The sequence below is a fragment of the Ictalurus punctatus genome, chromosome 4 (assembly GCF_001660625.3).
Source record: "Ictalurus punctatus breed USDA103 chromosome 4, Coco_2.0, whole genome shotgun sequence".
NCBI classification, from domain to species: Eukaryota; Metazoa; Chordata; class Actinopteri; order Siluriformes; family Ictaluridae; genus Ictalurus; species Ictalurus punctatus.
Window position 1 is genome coordinate 34,489,002 of NC_071284.1, and position 19,186 is coordinate 34,508,187.

Sequence of the window (19,186 nt, forward strand, 5' to 3'; positions counted from 1 at the left end):
AGAATCAGATCAGGTCAAAGTGCACTTCTATTAAATCAGATCCTCAGAAAGCTATTAGCATGCAGTGACGAGTTACTGTTGGGTTTAATTCTGATCCTAAATACTGAAGGTATATTCTGTGTGCTTCTGTCAGTACGATTACCAACATGCTGCTGATTTCCATTTACATTACTCTTACACAACACTCTTACACTTACATTATATTCTACAGAAACTACACATTCTGTACTGTGTGTAAAGTTTACTGACCGTATCTGTCCTCCTGAACGTTTCAGTACCTCCTCGAATCGTGTGACTGAATTTCCCAGTTTATTAAATCTCAGATCCAGATCTTTCAGATGTGAGGAGTTTAACTTCAGAGCTGCAGTCAGAGCAGCACAGCCTCTATCTGTTATTCTGCACTTTATTAACCTGCAGAGAGAAAAGTTTTTAGTTTCTTTACCTCACAGGATTAAATAATGATGATGTAGGCATGTATGTAACAATGAGATGCAGAAATATAATAGTAAAGTACTTGTCTACATTGTTATTGTGTATTATAAAGATCTGTGTACGGTCTGTGAAAGACAACTCTAAAGTGTAATCCTGCATCATTATAAAGCTTCATTCAGTGTGTTTCATCACTGAGTTACTCACCGCAGTGTCTCCAGTTTACACTCGTGTTTCTTCAGTAGATCACAGAGCTTCTCCACTCCTGAGTCTCCTAGTTCACTCCCACTCAGATCCAGCTCTCTGATGTGTGATGGATTTGTACAGAGAGCTGAAACCAAATCAGTGCAGGATTTCCCATTTACACTGTACTGTAATCTGCAGAAAAGGAAACAGTGTTTATTCCAACATTAGAGAAAGAAAGGATATAGAAATGACTGAAGTAAGAACACGAACACATTTCTAAATCTCTGGTTTCTGTTCTTCTATCTTATATTCTTTCTTCTGGTTTTTACCAGACTCATAGGGCTGGGTGATAACTAAAATAATAATTATAACCATTAGGGGTTTAACAATATACAACATTTAAATACGATACAACTTCAATACAGAAAAAAGCACTGCCTGAATATGTGCCTTAGGCTTCCATTTTTAATTGATGAAAATATTTCATTTCAAAATTCAAAATGTCGGATAAAATAAAAAATTGTCGGACACAACGTGATATTAACTCCAGTGTATTCTACACGTATTTGAGAGAATTTTCCAGCTTCTATGTGCAGATGAATGTAGGATCTAGTGCGCTAGTGTATTTTCTTCTGGAAAAACATCACACTCAGGAGAAATGTTTTTATATCCCAGTACCGTCTCCTGATTCCAGATAAAGAGAAAGTTACTTACTCAGAGGAGGAAGTGCAGGTCTGATTAAGTTTAAATGTTTACAGTATTTTTGGTTAGTTGCTGTGATTTTATTTGTAAGATGTGAGTGATTAGTGTCAAAAAAAGAAAAGAGTGATTAGTGTCTGTCAGGGATTAGTGCTGATGACGTGTCAGTCACTGCAGATCAGACATTATCACTTTAGTAGTGCAGAGACAATGTATGTCACTGTTAGAAGATTTGTTGTCTTGCGGTTTGTTTTCTGGTTTAAACTCCGATATAAAGCACCGAGAATGAAAAGAAACTCAGATCAGGAGTCGGGAAAAGCAGATTTAGTGTCTTTCTATATTTTAATCTTTATTACTGATAATAAATCTAATCTAGAGAGCAATTAGACACGTTAGTTAGACATTACTAGCTAGGACTGGTAAGAGCTTTGTTCTGGTTAGTGCTTTTTATTATAAAGCTGTTTCATCACATCACTGAGTTACTCACCGCAGTGTCTCCAGTTTACACTCGTGTTTCTTCAGTAGATCACAGAGCTTCTCCACTCCTGAGTCTCCTAGTCTACACTCACTCAGATCCAGCTCTCTGATGTGTGATGGATTTGTACAGAGAGCTGAAACCAAATCAGTGCAGGATTTCTCATTTACACTGCTCCATAATCTGCAGAGGGAGAGAAGAAAAGATAATTAGTGCCTTATTAAAAATGAAATCTACATGTATAATGTGTGTTCTGTGGGGTTCAAGTCTGAGTTAGTCATCATGGGTTATCGGGTTATTAGTAATCCATTTAGAATGAAATCTATAATTCAATAAAATGTAGATATTTCCTTAATACTTTCTGAACCCACTGTATATACCTAATACACTGTAGTTTTATAATAATATTTATAATCATTTAAATATATTAATACATATTCAGAAAGTCTTTCTAAAAGAATTATAAATGACTGAAGAATATTAAACTGCTAAAAGATTATTACTGTTATAATTAACACTGGGCGGGGGGGCGGGGAGAAACACTGACATGGCCGATCCTGACGGAAATAGAGTCACAGAGGAGCTCCTGTAAAAGAGGAAATTACCCCAGGACCTCATGTACATCTAATCCCATCCAAATAGGGCTATACTCACATCCTACCCTACTCCAAGGCCCCGCCCACACATACAGTATATAGATGTTTTAGAAAATGTATTTTTTCTCTGCACATTGGTCTCCCGTCCACAAAAAAAGGTTCTTCCAAGAAACGTATTTGAAAATGGAGAAAGAAAAACTATGTTAACTCTCATCTTCAGTGAGTAGTTTATGGAGCGAGTGAAAGTGAAGTGTGATCATGTGATCCTGCTGAGAGTGCACAGACAGAACGACACTCGCACATGGACGCTTCAATTCACAGCAGCTCACACTCTCTTAATAATCATATTGCTAATAATGTTTCACACGCTGAGGTTGGCCATTGTGCTCTCTGTTAATGACACACTCCACACACCAGCTAATTACAGTAATGCATGGAAATACAGATCTATATGTTTATAGTTGTTCCTTACCTAAGTTTCTGCAGTCTGTAATGTGGATCCTGCAGCAGAGCCGAGAGATGCTTCACTTTGACGTGTTCAGGTGTCTTGTGTCTCAGATCCAGCTCCGTGTGCAGTAAGGGGTTTCTTCTGAAAATGTCAGTAAGACACTTGTAGGCTTCCTCTGCATCAGCACTTTTCAACAACCTGTAGAGAAAAATGATATCAGCAGGTTAATAACTGTGTAATGAGAGCAATAAGGAACTGATTGTTATGTGCTTTAGCTGTGCTTCAGTTTGTGTTCTCAGTGTGTATCCTTATCCAGCTATATCTGTTACACAATCAGTGCACACTAATCCTCATTTCTTAATAAAATATTCATTATCAGTCTTTACTGTTACTGTTTATAACTGTTCAAGCACAAAACTCTATCCAGCGCTGTTTCCTGGATAATCAGCAAACCCACTTAACATTACAGTGTGATATAGTGACATCAAATCATTCAAATTAAATCATTCAGCACAATTAATCATTTTCTAATGCTAAATGCTAAAGTGATAGAAATATAGCTGTTAATGGTTATCTAGATCTTTTTTCTCACCTCAGTGTCTTCAGTGTACAGTGTGGATCCTGTAGTACATCAGTGAGCAGCTTCACTCCTGATGCTCCAGGGTCGTTCCCTCTGAGATCCAGCTCTATCAGGTGTGATGATTTCAGAGCTTCAGCCAGAGCAGCGTATCCTTCCTCTGTTATTCTGCAGTCTGAAAGTCTAAGAGGATAAAAGTACAGATAAATGTCTTGATTTTTTATGTACAAAAGCTCTCTCATTCTGGGCAAAAAATAAATGTGAGTAAATAAAAACAAATGATAATTTTGCTAATTTTTGATGGTTAAAATAATTTTCTACACTAGAAAATTGTTCTGATAATTTTCTGATTTAGACTTTTTCCAATGTCTGGAGAAAACATGATGAAAACATTATGATAAAACCACAACAGCACATCATTATAATTCATTTTGTGTCTGAAATCTGAGACTTTTGTTCACTGCCAATCCCAAATACACCCATGTAGTGTGACTCCCAAATACACCCATGTAGTGTGACTCCCAAATACACCCATGTAGTGTGACTCCCAAATACACCCATGTAGTGTGACTCCCAAATACACCCATGTAGTGTGACTCCCAAATACACCCATGTAGTGTGACTCCCAAATACACCCATGTAGTGTGAGTCCCAAATACACCCATGTAGTGTGAGTCCCAAATACACCCATGTAGTGTGACTCCCAAATACACCCATGTAGTGTGACTCCTAAAATACACCCATGTAGTGTGACTCCCAAACACACCCATGTAGTGTGACTCCCCAATACACCCATGTAGTGTGACTCCCAAATACACCCATGTAGTGTGACTCCCAAATACACCCATGTAGTGTGACTCCCAAATACACCCATGTAGTGTGACTCCCAAATACACCCATGTAGTGTGACTCCCAAATACACCCATGTAGTGTGACTCCCAAACACACCCATGTAGTGTGACTCCCAAACACACCCATGTAGTGTGACTCCCAAATACACCCATGTAGTGTGACTCCCAAATACACCCATGTAGTGTGAGTCCCAAATACACCCATGTAGTGTGACTCCCAAATACACCCATGTAGTGTGACTCCTAAAATACACCCATGTAGTGTGACTCCCAAACACACCCATGTAGTGTGACTCCCAAACACACCCATGTAGTGTGACTCCTAAAATACACCCATGTAGTGTGACTCCCAAATACACCCATGTAGTGTGACTCCCAAACACACCCATGTAGTGTGACTCCCAAACACACCCATGTAGTGTGACTCCCAAATACACCCATGTAGTGTGACTCCCAAATACACCCATGTAGTGTGACTCCCAAATACACCCATGTAGTGTGACTCCCAAACACACCCATGTAGTGTGACTCCCAAATACACCCATGTAGTGTGACTCCCAAATACACCCATGTAGTGTGACTCCCAAATACACCCATGTAGTGTGAGTCCGGCGCTCCAGTGTCTGTGTACGAACAGATGAAGAGGATTTCTGTGAAGGCACAGATCTGTCTCAGGACATGTAAATAAATTTATGGGTAATTATTTAGTTTAGTTTAGTTGATCAGTTATACATTATTTTTTAGTAATAGATAATTACTTAAACAATAAGTATCAGTTACATGTCTTCACTTTCAGGAAGAAGGAAACAAGGGAATCCCTGACAAACACTGTGTATGTGCGGGACTTGCAGAGCGCCCCTGTGTGCACAGGAACAGAATAAAAATACACACCTGCACACACTAAACTAACACAAACTCCTCTACACTCGCATCACAAAAAAATGAACATAACTAAAACAAACAAACAACAACAATAAAAGATGTACATAATTTAGATAACTGTAGGAGTGTTACATGTAATTACGTGTCTGTCATTACACGACAGTTTTCCACACTGAGACCTCTTTATTCAGTTCACTTCTCTGTCCATCACTGCTATTCATTTCTGCTTTTAGTAAAGATTTCTAGCGAATGTGTGTGTTGTAGAAGGCTGTTAGTGATCTGCTATGCCAGCCATCAGCCTGCTATTGTAACTGCTCATGTAGCACCTGCTGTAAAAACAGTAAGAACGTGGTATATTTAAACGAGGCTCTTGTGAAACAATCTCACAGCTAATAGATAAGATTGTTCACGCATGACCCTGCTGCTGCATTAAAGTGGATCTATCACAGCATCTGGATAACGGATGAAGTGTGTATTAGACGTTACCTCACAGTCTCCAGTTTACAGTCTTTATTCTTCAGTTCTGCAGAGAGCAGTTTCACTCCTGAATCCTGAATCCTGTTCTTACTCAGATTCAGCTCCCTCAGGGTGGAGGATTCTGATCTGAGAGCTGTGAGCAGAGCTGAACATCCTTTCTCTGTCAGATTACACTCACTGAGCCTGAAAGCACAATTAATCACACTTAACTGTGGGTTTTTCTTTAGCAGTTCTGTAGCAGAGGGAGGTCTTTTCTCCTCAAACTACTCATCACTACTGAAAAAGACATGGACACTAGATGAATGATTGATAACCTAAAGACAAACCATTCAGCACAGATTTATACATCATTCAATTCCTTACTGAAGTTTTTCAGGTCTGCAGTGTGGATCCTTCAGTAGATCCTTCAGTAAAGCAGAGAGTTGCTCTACTCCTGAGTCTCCTTCTATTTTCCCACTCAGATCCAGATCCGTCTGCAGTATCGGGTTTATACCCAGAACTTCACTCAGATGATCATAAGCTTTCTGTGCATCAGGACTTTTCAGCAACCTGTAGAGAGAGAAAGAACAGAGAAATGCTAACACTAATTATATTTACACCAATGCAGTGGTACTTTTATTTAGTAAATGTCCAGTCCACAATGGTGGAAATGGTCTAACGCTACTACTAAACATTAGTACACTTACTTCAGCACTTTTCTTGCTTAAAATATCTTACTTTGGTTTATAATTGGAATTAATATTGGAATAAAATGAAGTAATTAAAAAATATTAAAAGTCCATGTAAGCGTGTACGTGTGTAGTGCACTTGGGGCAGTGGAGGATTAGTAGAAAAGAATTGTACTGTATGTAATGTACACGTGGCAAAGTGTTTGTTCTTCAGAGATATGTACTGATCAGCTATACAGTGGTGTAAACAGAGAAACTGAAGCAGTCTGACCAGTGTTACTAATCAACAGAAATTACTCAGAACTTAAGGCTGGATTTTACAAATTCTGGGAAAAAACTCACCTCAGTGTCTTCATTTTACATTTTGGATCATTTATTAAATTCCTGAGCTGCTTCATTCCTGAGTCTCCAGGGTCGTTCCCTCTGAGGTCCAGCTCCATCAGGTGTGATGAGGGGTTTGATTTCAGAGCTTCAGCCAGAGCAGCATATCCCTCCTGTTTAATATTACAGTCTGAAAGTCTGGAGGAAGAGGAGAAATGTTTAGTTTAAAAACAGTAACATGGGCTCCTGTGTGGTGCAACAGGAAAAGCGCTCACCCTAACACCACAAGACTGAGAGATTGAACCTCTGTAATGCACAGCCATCTGTGGACGGGAGCCAAAGGAACAAAACTAGCCATGCTCTCAGGATGGGAGGGAGGCATACTGTCTCTCCCCTGTCAATCACAGTGACACTAGCCAATCGTGGGCATTTGTGAGGTCGTGTATGCGGAAGAGGGCAGATAGCACTTTCCTCTGAGTGTGTTACGCTGCCTTATGACACAGCATGAGCAGCAGTTTGAAAAGATTTGGTTGGCTTCACGTATCTGGGAGACGGCACCTGTTAGCCTGAAACTAGCTAAGCTGTCATGTGATAGGGGAGATGTGTCTATCTGGTGGGTTAGAACTGGAAGGTGACCAAACTGGGAAGAACATTACACAAACAAAAAACACAAACCTAACTACTCTGATGATGACTAATCCCTTCCTGAATATTATAAATATGTTTAAAGTGATGTCATTCCACCTCCTTTGCTACTACTGCCAAAGAGAATAAGATTAGGTGCAGAAATCAGACCACACACCTGAGTCTCTCAGGTCTGCAGTGTGGATCCTTCAGTAGAGCGGAGAGCTGCTTCACTCCTGAGTCTCCAGATATTTTCCCACTCAGATCCAGTTCTCTCTGCAGTAAAGGGTTTGGACCCAGAACTTCAGTTAAAGAAGCACAGGCTTCCTCTGCCTCACTTTTCAACAGACTGCAGAGAAAAAACACACAATACAGTTACACCTACAGGTGTAGGTCGGGGGTCAGGCTCAAACTGTGCCCGGGCCACATCAGTATTTTTGTGAGACCCTGAAGGACCGTAACTGAAGTCTTTATATATTATTTTACTTATTTAACATGTTCTGTCAATTACCACAAATAACCTAGACTGTAAAATCATTAGAATAGGATTATTAGGGAAAAGAATAGAATAGGATGTTTCTAAGGAAAAGAAGGGCTAAAAGAACATATTAAAGTGTACACACTATTAGGTATTAACATTTATACTGATTATATAATGTTCTATCAGTTATATCAATCTTTATTTTGTATATTTCTTCATCTCTCAGAAGTGAATTTCAGGTCACATCACTGCCACACAACACACGACTGGTTTTTAGACGTGAGTGTGAGTGATATAAAGAGCAGCACACAGGTGTTGATTGTAATCTGTGTTTCAGCTCTGTGACAGGAGTCAGTGCACGCTGTACAATGGCAGTCGCTACACTACAGGTCTGCTGTGAATTCTGAATAGTGTCACAGTGTTGAGCAGTAGTGTGTTACAGGCCGTTTCAGTATTTTATTAGTTTATGTGAATCAAATGAAACGAGGCTGCAGGCCAGATTCAGATCCTATTTACCACACACGTACTTGCGTAACATCTAAATCATAAACATATTTAATATTTAATGGTAACACAATCATGAACACATTTTCATGAATATTTTCTTCACAATAATAATGATAATAACGTATTTGTTTTGTATAATTTGCTCACCTCAGTGTCTCCAGTGTACAGTGTGGATCCTGTAGTACATCAGTGAGCAGCTTCACTCCTGATGCTCCAGGGTCGTTCCCTCTGAGATCCAGCTCTATCAGGTGTGATGATTTCAGAGCTTCAGCCAGAGCAGCGTATCCTTCCTCTGTTATACTGCAGTCTGAAAGTCTACACAAAAGACAAAATAAATCCTTGCTTATTATTCCACTTCTGCAGATACATTTTTATAGTTCATGCTCTTAGCACCGACCCCCATCATGTTCTGTTTTTCCTGCTGTGAGTTTCTTGTTAGTAATGTTGGCAGCTCTGCAACAAGTAACGCTAGAGATGTTGTATAATGTACAAACATTCTCTCTCTCTCAATAGGAGAGATGAACTGACCTCAGTTTCTCCAGGTTACAGTTTGGACTCTTCAGTCCAGCACAAAGCAGCTTCACTCCTGAGTCCTCCAGAGGATTACTGCTCAGATCCACCTCAGTCAGCTTGGAGGATTCTGAGCTGAGAACTGCGTGTAAAGCCGAGCAGCTTCTCTCTGTCAGGTTACACTCGCTGAGCCTGAAAGGAGAAAATGTCACATCAGAAAATGTATCAGATGATGGTATCGGTACCAGTATCAGAAACAACGCTTCCTATTTAGGATGAATAAATTATAAAGAGTAGTTAGGCGTATTGCTGTGAAATCCACTCAGAACAGCTCCTCTCATTCCTAAACACTGAGTTTAATAGAGAAACAGCTTTTACTTACAGAACTCTTGTGGCTTCCCGGACGACTGGTAGCAGTCTCTTAAAGCATTCATCTGACTTTATGAAATTCTGTAGCTCAAACACTTCCAGATCCTCCTCTGATGTCAGCAACACAAAGACCAGAGCAGACCACTGAGCAGGTGAGAGTTCAGCTTCAGAGAGACGTCCTGAGCTCATGTAGCTTTGGATCTCTTTCACTAGTGAATCATCATGTAACTCGTTCAGACAGTAGAACAGATTGATGGATCTCTCTGGAGATGGATTGTGTTCAAACTTGGACTTGATGTACTCAACTATGTCCTTCTGACAGTCAGAGCTGCTTCCTTTGTGTGTCAGCAGACCTCGAATGAGCTTCTGATTAGACTCCACTGAGAGGCCCAGAAGGAAGCGGAGGAAAAGATCCAAGTGTCCGTTGTCACTCTGTAAGGCCTGATCCACTGCACGCTTGAGGAAGTCAGACATTTCTGATATGTTGAGAAGACCAGAAAGATCAGTGGTTTGTTCTTTTGTTGGGTTTTTGTCAAGGAAGCAGAGAAATGCATATAATGCAGCCAAAAACTCCTGAACACTCAGATGCACAAAGCTGAACATCTTCCCCAGGTGGAGTCCAGACTCTGCTCTGAAGATTTGGGTACACACTCCTGAGTACACTGCCACTTCTCTGACATCAACGCCACACTCTCTCAGGTCTTCCTCGTAGAACATCAGGTTTCCTTTCTCCAGCTGTTGGAAAGCCAGTTTTCCCACTGCCAGGATACTCTCTCTGGTCTGGGGAAGATCGAGGTCACATTTCTGATGGTACTTTTGTTCCTTGTGTTTGATCTGAAAGATCAGGAAGTGTGTGAACATTTGAGTCAGAGTCTTGGGGATCTCTCCAATCTCTGCTTCACCCAACATTCTCTCTAGAACAGTGGCTGAGATCCAGCAGAAGACTGGGATGTGACACATGATGTAGAGGCTTCTGGAAGACTTCATGTGTGTGATGATTTTATTGGACAGGCTCTGATCACTGATCCTCTTCCTGAAGTACTCCTCTTTCTGAGGATCACTGAACCCTCGTACCTCTGTTACCTGGGCTACACACTCAGGAGGGATCTGATTGGCTGCTGCTGGTCGAGTGGTTATCCAGAGGTAAGCAGAGGGAAGCAGATTCCCCTTGATGAGGTTTGTCAGCAGCACATCCACTGAGACTGACTCTGTCACATCACTCAACATCTCATTCTTCTGGAAATTTAGAGGAAGTCGACACTCATCCAGACCATCAAAGATGAACAGGACTTTGTAGGTGTCACTGTCTATTACTTCCAAGTCCTTAATGTCAGGGAAAAACTGATGAAGAAGGCTCATCAGACTGAAGGTCCCCAGCTTCACCAAATTCAGCTCTCTAAAGGGAAGTGGAAACATGAAGGTGACGTCCTGATTCTCTTTCCCTTCAGCCCAGTCCAGAATGAACTTCTGCACAGAGACTGTTTTTCCAATTCCAGCTACTCCTTTAGTCAGCACACTTCTGATGGACTTGTCTTTAAAGAGCTCATTACATTTGATGGGTGTCTCCTCTGCTGCTGGTCTCCTGGACGCTGTCTCAATCTGTCTCACCTCATGTTCTTTATTGACGTCTCCACTCCCACCCTCTGTGACGTAGAGCTCTGTGTAGATCTGATTCAGAAGTGTTGATGTCCCATGCTGTGAGATTCCTTCATTAATTCTTTTACATTTATCTAGAAGTCTGGATTTGAGCTTTCGCTGATACACAGAGGCCAGCTCTAACAAACAGGAAAAATGTGATGGTCATTATTGTAATGTATGGATACTATCCACAGTGTGAAGATCAATATTAGTCACAAACTGGAATTCATTCCTAATAAATACATAAATATGATGTAAAAGAACCAAAACATTAGGATTATCTCTTGGTCATTTATTTGTTTAAAAACTGTATTCATTAGGATAAAAATCAGTGTGAAAATATAGACCAGTGGAACAGTGTGTAATTTAAAGTGATAGAATATTGTAATAATCTAAAGCTCTTACTGATCTGCAGTGTGTGAGCGAGATCTTTCTGCTTCATGTTCTTCAGGATGTGTAGTGTGATCTTCAGCACACCCTCTCTGAAACAGTGCAGATCCTCCTCCTCCTCCTCCTCAGAGCATGCTGGGAAATCAGCACTAAGTAGCTTCTTGAACCTGTTCAGCTCATTCTTCAACAGAGTGATGACTTTGTGCTCCAGCTCCTGATTTAAACAACACAATAACATCAAATTACTAAATAAATCAATAAAAATGCTACATAATCTGTTATATGATTTTATACCACACTGCTGGTGAATTCTGGATTCTGATTGGTCAGAAGGTGTTAACTGGATTCATTTTCTCATTCTAATATGTTTCTATAGTAACAGCTGATTTACAGGGACTTGTACGGAGAACGCTCCACATGAATAGATTTTAAAATATGAGTAATTGTTAATATAGTAAAGTTTTCTTTAAGGAGATGTTTATTAAACATTTATGGAAGGAGTCTCCAGTGTCAGCACTTTGCACGTCTTAGGTAAAGCTGTAACTTTAAAACAGACTGAAATGTACTTTTGTCTGATTACACATAATGCTGCTGTAACTGTAAACTGTTTACTATAAACTTCACTGTAAATTACTTTAATCTACTTTTTTATTTCTAAAGAAGTGTATATTAATTACACACACACACACACACACACACACACACACACCTTGAATATGGACTCCATCTGATTTCTGCAGTCGATTTTTGGTTTCCGTTTTTGGTTTCTGTGGATAAACAAACACTGTAAATTTTTGTAAACCTCAGCACACATCCTACAGCTCTGATCCACACAGCTGTGATATCTGAACCCCTGAAACTCCACACACACACTCAGCTCTTATCATGGGAGAACTGGCTTCGGGCACAGGAAAGGCAGCAATGGCACTATAATGTGTGTTTCCAGTTGGGACAATTTGCACCAGGAGATAAAACACTTGTATACCTTCTCACCTCTAGCTCCTAATTACTTATGATTACTGCCAAGCAGCGAGAGTCCTTCAAGGTCACATGTTGGTTTTGGGAAGACGGCTATGAGAGGGGATAAATACGGTAGATTCACCACCACAATTTCCTCAAACAGTGGTGGTTCCTGTTGCTCTGGCAATGATGGTGGCAGAGAGAGATGAGCTGTGGCTCAGTGCAAAAACAGTGGATCTCACTCAGAACCCATTTGGACACCATCTCTAATCCTCGTATGGAGCAATTTGGACACTAGGTTAGGTTTGGGTGTTGCACTGATCTAATGGAACAGAACACAGATTCCTCTGACCTCTAACCACACCCCCTTTGTGTGTGTCCAGCCGTACTGCTTACAGGAACACAAAAGAAAAGTGGTTCAGAATGAGTTGTGAAAATGCTAGATATTAGCATTAAATAAAGCTGTCCTGCAGTAGCTGGAACAGCCCAAGCCTGAGTGTTCAGTCACGCCTTGTACTGACGAGCTTCTGGAACGCCTGGGTACAGCTCGTTTTTATTCTATCCTGGAGTTTACCAAGGGCTATTGGCAGATTCCCTTATTGACAAACTTTTCCTTTTCTACCCAGAAACCACAGGGGTGCTAACTTTTGCACTCACGTGTAGGCATAGCACATACAGTATATTAAACCTACATGACACAAGACTAGAATAAGTGAGAAGAAGAGAGGAATACCTTTTCACAGAGGATGTTCCACCTTTAAAGTTAGGAGGAAGCGGCAGTGAGCGGTCACTCTTAAAGGACACACAGCTGGATACAGGAGAATTTGACCTTTCCACAGTTCCACTAAAGAGTAGAGGAAAAATTGCTTTAGCGATTCTATCTACAAAACACTGTGATGCAGATCTCAGGATGCTTCCTGACTCCCTCAGACTGTATAATTATTAATCAGCTGCTAAAGCAATAATGCTGCTATACAGTGGCAAGAAAAAGTATGTGAACCCTTTGGAGTTTCAAGGTTTTCTGAATAAATTTGTCATAAAATGTGATCTGATCTTCATCTAAGTCAGGACTATTGACAAATATAATGTGCCTAAAAGAATAACACAAAAAAATTCTGATCTTTCATGTCTTTATTGAACACACTCATTCAACATTCAAAATGGCAGTGGAAAAAGTAAGTGAACCCTTAGAATTAATAACTGGTTGACCCCCCAGCAATAACCTCAACCAGGCACTTCCTGTAGCTGTGGATCAGACCTGCACATCATTCAGGAGGAGTTTTAGCCCATTCTTCCTGGCAGAACTGCTTTAGCTCAGTCATATCCTTTGGACGTCTCATGTGTATGGCTCTCTTCAAGTCATTCCATAGCATCTCTATTGGGTTGAGGTCTGGGCTCTGACTCCGCCCCTCCAAAAGGCGGATTTTGTTTTTCTGAAGCCATTCTGTTGTGGACTTGCTCCGGTGTTTTGGGTCGTTGTCCTATCACATCACCCAACTTCTACACAGTTTCAGCTGACGCACAGACATTCTCACATTATCCTGAAGAATTGTCTGATGTACTTGGGAATTGATCTTCCCCTCAGTGACTGCAAGCTGGCCAGGCCCTGATGCAGCAAAGCAGGCCCAAATCATGACGTTTCCTCCACCGTACTCTACGGTTGGGATGATGTTTTCATGATGATAGGCCGTGCCCTTTCTACACCAGAGGTTGTGCTGTGGGGTTTTTCCAAATAGTTCAATCTTAGTTTCATCAGTCTACAAAACATTTTGCCCATACCGCTGTGGAGTGTCAATGTGCTCTTTTGCAAACTTCAGGCGTGCAGTGGCTTCCTTCGCGGTGTCCTGCCGTAGATACCCTGCTTGTTCAGTGTTTTGCGTATTGTAGACTCATGAACAGAGATGTTCGCCAGTTCCAATGATGCCTTCAAATCTTTGGCCGTTATTCGGGGTTGTTTCTTTACCTCATTGACGAGACTTCATTGTGCTCTTGGTGGCATTTTGACTGGGTGCCCACTTCTTGGTAGAGTAGCAACAGTCCCAAAGAGTCTCCATTTGTAGAATGTTTGCCGAACTGTAGACTGGTGAATTCCTAAAGTCTTTGAAATCACTCTGTAACCCTTGCCAGCTTTAAGTAAATCAACAATTCTTGATCGTCGATCCTCTGAAAGCTCTTTTTGGCGAGGCATGCTCTTTTTGTGCAGAGCAAACTCCAAAAAATTGAGGGGTTTTTATCAGTCAAAGCAGCTGTAGTCCACACCTCCAAACTAATTTTCTTAACCAGACTCCAGGTGTGCTAAAACCTGACTCCAATGAGCTTTTTTGAGGTCATTAACTCAAGGGTTCACATACTTTTTCCACATCACCTAACAAGAAAATTATTATTATATTACTATTATTATTATTATTATTATTAGGGGATTATTATGAATAGTGAAACTACTAGAACAAATTTTCCTATCAGTTAATACGAGCTGTGAATATGATACCAGTAAATTATAGATTTACTAATTAATATTAAATCAAGTAAATTCAGCACTAAATAACATTATATTGAAGCTAACATCAATTCTCCTCTCTGGAGTCATTTCTAAAGATGTTCAGAGAACTGAATGAGAAGAAGAAAGAGGAATACCTTTCCACAGAGGATGGTCCACCTTTAAAATTAGGAGGAAGCGGCAGTGAGTGGTCACTCTTACAGGACACACAGCTGGATACAGGAGAAACTGACCTTTCCTTAATTCCACTGAAGAACAGAAAGAAAGGTATTTAAGCAGTTAATGTAGTAAATTGTAGAGACCTCATGATGCTAAACCCCTTCAAACTGTATAAAGACAGATCCAAACCTGGCACTTCCCCTCACTGCCATCAGACGTCTCTGTTTCACCTTTCTCCTTTTTTAAATAGTCATTAATTATTACATTACTCTGACTTTATCACGCAACTCTACTGGTCTCGGTTCTGTTCACAGAGATTTCCGGACTTGTTCTTTCAGTTTAACAGTTTTTTGTTTTTTTAACACACTCGTATACTTCCTACTAACATACATTTGATCATAACATGTAAAACCCTCACATTTAACCGTTACCAGTATGTTGCTAGTTCACTACTAGTGTTCAGATTTGGTCCCATTTGTTGACCATATATTAAGCTTCTCACAATACACATTCTTCATTTTTTTCTTAAACATTTTTTAAACACTGCTTTAAAAAAAATAATAACATTAAATTCTATACAATATTTCAGTCAGACCCTCCTCGATGCAGAACTTTGAACACATCAGTCATAAATTTAGGTTAGTGCATGTAGATTTCCTTTTTTTAAAATTTAGAACAATCAAAGGTATCAGTAGATTATATCACATTTTTGCATTCTACATGTTTACCTTTGTATCTTGTGCTGCTCCTCTTGATGACTCATTTCAGATGTTCTGAGTTCCTCACACTCCCCCGACATTATTTCAGAAAGTCTAATGTCTGCTGTCTCAGTATTAGTTTAGCTGAGTCCTGCTGAGATAACAACAGGGGAATATAAAATTGGCATAAATAAATTACTAATATATACAGTATACACTGTATAACCCCAATTTTATTTATTAATTACACACACACACACAGAGAATCTCACAAAAGTGAGTACACCCCTCACATTTTTGTAAATATTTGATGATATCTTTTCATGTGACAACACTGAAGAAATGACACTTTGCTACAATGTAAAGTAGTGAGTGTACAGCTTGTGTAACAGTGTAAATTTGCTGTCCCCTCAAAATAACTCAACACACAGCCATTAACGTCTAAACCGCTGGCAACAAAAGTGAGTACACCCCTAAGGGAAAATGTCGATGTCATGGTCGACCAAAGAAGTTGAGTGCACGTGCTCAGCATCATATCCAGAGGTTGTGTTTGGGAAATAGACTTATGAGTGCTCCCAGCATTGCTGCAAAGGTTGAAGGAGTGGGGGGGTCAGCCTGTCAGTGCTCAGACCATACGCCGCACACTGCATCAAATTGGTCTGCATGGCTGTCGTCCCAGAAGGAAGCTGTGTTCACAGACAATGAGTTCTGGAGGTGTTTCTGAGCCCATGCAGTGATTTCAATTACAGAATCAGGCCTATTTTTAATGCATTGCCGCCTGAGGGCCCGAAGATCACGGGCATGCAATGTCAATTTTCACCCTTGTCTCTTGTGCACAGAGATTTCTCCAGATTCACTGAATCTTTTGATGATATTATGTACATGTCAACAGAAATGAATGGATTCTCTGGGCTTAAAAAGCACTGATTTATGAAGACAATGAAGTTGTAGCTGATTGTGTTGGTTAGCAATAATCATAATTTCCACATGTTGATCTTTTTTTCACCCACCGCTGGAAGGCTATTGATCTGAATTTGAAACCAGGCCAGTCATGATCACCTTTTTGGCAAAATTGACATTTTCACTTTTAAGTAAAAAACAACTCATAAACCTGTATTAAACTTCTTAAGGAAATTAAGGCACAGTTCTCCTATTGCTTATATGTGTCATATCACATATTTCAAATGGAACGTTTCAAATGCAGTTCCCACAAACTGCTCCACAAGAGAGCAAGAACAGAGCTTCAACCTGAGACCCACGAGTCAGTCCAACCGCCGAGCTCCAGCCAGAAGTCAATCTCATCTCCAGAGCTCCAGCATGAGACCTACGAGGTGGTCTGACCTGCTGAACTTCTGTCGGACATCAACATGGCAACCTCAGCTCCAGAACTCCCATCCACGAGGTGGCCTCCCAAGTCAAGTTCCTGTCCGAGGTCAATGAGGCAGCCTCCCAAGAGAGTGACCTCCACTGAGGACGTCGTTCTGCCTCCGCGCAGCATGGAGGACATCGCTCCACACACAAGAAAGGCAGACGAGACAGCCTACCAAGTCAAGCCCCCCTCTAAAGCGGACGACACAACTTCCCAAGCCTGGGTCTTGCCTAATGACACTGCCAAACCAGCCCCAGTCTCATATCTGCTCTTCGAGGAACCTGCTACTTGTTGAACCTGAGGGGCTGTGTGAACATTTTGCCCAGAGGGCAAGGACCTTCCGGGGAGGGAGTGTTTTTTGGCACTTGGCACACTTGAGGGGGTGGCGACTCCATTTACCAGAATGCACCATGAACTACAAACATGGCCAATGACTACAACTCCCAAAGCTACACACTGTCATATCACCACCTCTTGAGAACTAATCCACACCTGTTCCCAATTACAATCTCAATCACACCACACTACTTAAGACACTCTTACACACAAAGCCAATCAGTACGTTTACAACAATAATCCGATATTAATCCAATCAATGAAAGATTTCAGTACAATGTAAGGAAAGAAACAAAATAAGCAGACCATTTACCACTTGGTTACAAGTAGATGAAAAACACGTATTTTGGTTACTATGTAGTAGGTGTAATACACGTATTTTGGTGACTATATAGTAGGTGTAATACACGTATTTTGGTGACTATATAGTAGGTGTAATACACATATTTTGGTGACTATATAGTAGGTGTAATACACGTATTTTGGTGACTATATAGTAGATGAAAAACACGTATTTTGGTTACTATGTAGTAGGTGTAATACACGTATTTTGGTGACCATATAGTAGGTGTAATACACGTATTTTGGTGACTATATAGTAGATGAAAAACACGTATTTTGGTGACTATATAGTAGATAAAAAACACGTATTTTGGTGACTATATAGTAGATGAAAAACACGTATTTTGGTTACTATGTAGTAGGTGTAATACACGTATTTTGGTGACTATAGTAGATGAAAAACACGTATTTTGGTGACTATATAGTAGGTGTAATACACGTATTTTGGTGACTATATAGTAGATGAAAAACACGTATTTTGGTGACTATATAGTAGGTGTAATACACGTATTTTGGTTATATATAGTAGGTGTAATACACGTATTTTGGTTATATATAGTAGGTGTAATACACGTATTTTGGTTATATATAGTAGGTGTAACACGTATTTTGGTTATATATAGTAGGTAAGCAGGCGGTTTTGTACGCAGCGCACGGCTTGACTGTATTTGTTAAATCTGCGGCTCTCAGCTCCTCACTGAACAGAGCAGACACAGAGAGAGGAGAGAGTGCAGCGGGAAAGCAAGACCTCGCGCTTGCAGGATAGTACCGGCCATGTTTAGAAAGTCGCTAAGGTTTTTCCAAAAAGTAGCTAAATTTGTCGCTAGGTGCTTTTTTTGTTGTTGCAAAAACGTGGCTAAAGGGGTCTGAAGTCGCTAAGTTGGGAACACTGGTCTGCACTGAGGGCGAGATAAAAGGCCGCTAAGCTCCGCCCCTCCCCAGCAAAAAGAAAATACAGAAGGAGAGGAAACACGGGGTTTTCTATTTATGCACATTCTATCTGAAATGCAATCAAATACACCGAGTACAGAAATGATGCCGTGTCTGTGTTTATGTTTCTTGAAAACAACCTGCGCCCCGAGTTGAGAACCGCTGATTCAGAGGCCTTCAACTTTTCAGTCTAAAATGGCGCCGAGTGCTGTATCTAAACAGGAAGTGGTGTCGTGTTTATTTCTGCTTATTGTGTGTTAGAGATAAAGAAGAGAGAGTGGAAATATGTCAGGAATTGTTATAATGAATATGAATATTATTCCCTCTTTAATAAATAACAGCTGTAAACTTTACACACTGTGTGTAAGAAACACAGCAGGACACACGGGTCTGTTAACTTCCCTCAGGTTAAGTTACTGCGTCACACCGCGTTATTCAATAAAGATTAAAGTCAACTGTGGAAGTGAACACAGAAATGTTCTTCATTTAGTAAATAATCCTAAAACTGACATATTACAGCTTTATATTCATGTACTCACTGCGATTCTGTTCCAAAGAGCATCGTGTTTTTCTCGACACAAAAATGATCTGCTTTCACTTTGACTTTTGAGTCATTTCCGGTGGAGAAAAGGCGGAGTTTCAACTACAACTTTTTACAGTGTAACAGCTCGCGCTCTCTCTCGCTCTCTTTTTACAGTGTAACATCTATCTCTCTCTCTCTCTCTCAGTCTCTCTCTCTCTCTTCTTACAGTGTAACATCTACCTCT

The 19,186-nt window shown here is 40.4% G+C and overlaps 1 protein-coding gene across 17 annotated transcripts in view; it reads right to left on the bottom strand.

The window, feature by feature from the left end:
• The window catches only part of LOC108264472 (protein NLRC5), a 94,340-nt gene extending 75,230 nt beyond the window's left edge, over nt 1–19,110 (bottom strand). For 10 of the 17 annotated variants that reach the window (XM_053678284.1, XM_053678272.1, XM_053678266.1 and 7 more), the window contains exons 1-14: nt 18,959–19,110; nt 15,473–15,596; nt 14,723–14,833; nt 12,822–12,932; nt 11,838–11,895; nt 11,144–11,342; nt 9,114–10,875; nt 8,750–8,923; nt 8,369–8,536; nt 7,412–7,582; nt 6,631–6,807; nt 5,984–6,169; nt 5,630–5,803; nt 3,426–3,593 (exon numbers count right to left, since the gene is read on the bottom strand). In XM_053678284.1, the coding sequence (XP_053534259.1) occupies nt 3,426–3,593; nt 5,630–5,803; nt 5,984–6,169; nt 6,631–6,807; nt 7,412–7,582; nt 8,369–8,536; nt 8,750–8,923; nt 9,114–10,875; nt 11,144–11,342; nt 11,838–11,895; nt 12,822–12,932; nt 14,723–14,833; nt 15,473–15,543 (3,530 nt within the window). In that variant the 5' untranslated portion in view covers nt 15,544–15,596; nt 18,959–19,110. The remainder of the gene's footprint in view (nt 1–3,425; nt 3,594–5,629; nt 5,804–5,983; nt 6,170–6,630; nt 6,808–7,411; nt 7,583–8,368; nt 8,537–8,749; nt 8,924–9,113; nt 10,876–11,143; nt 11,343–11,837; nt 11,896–12,821; nt 12,933–14,722; nt 14,834–15,472; nt 15,597–18,958) is intronic. The other 7 variants (XM_053678281.1, XM_053678285.1, XM_053678276.1 and 4 more) reach the window with 5 other exon arrangements.
• Between the last annotated feature and the right edge of the window lie 76 nt (nt 19,111–19,186).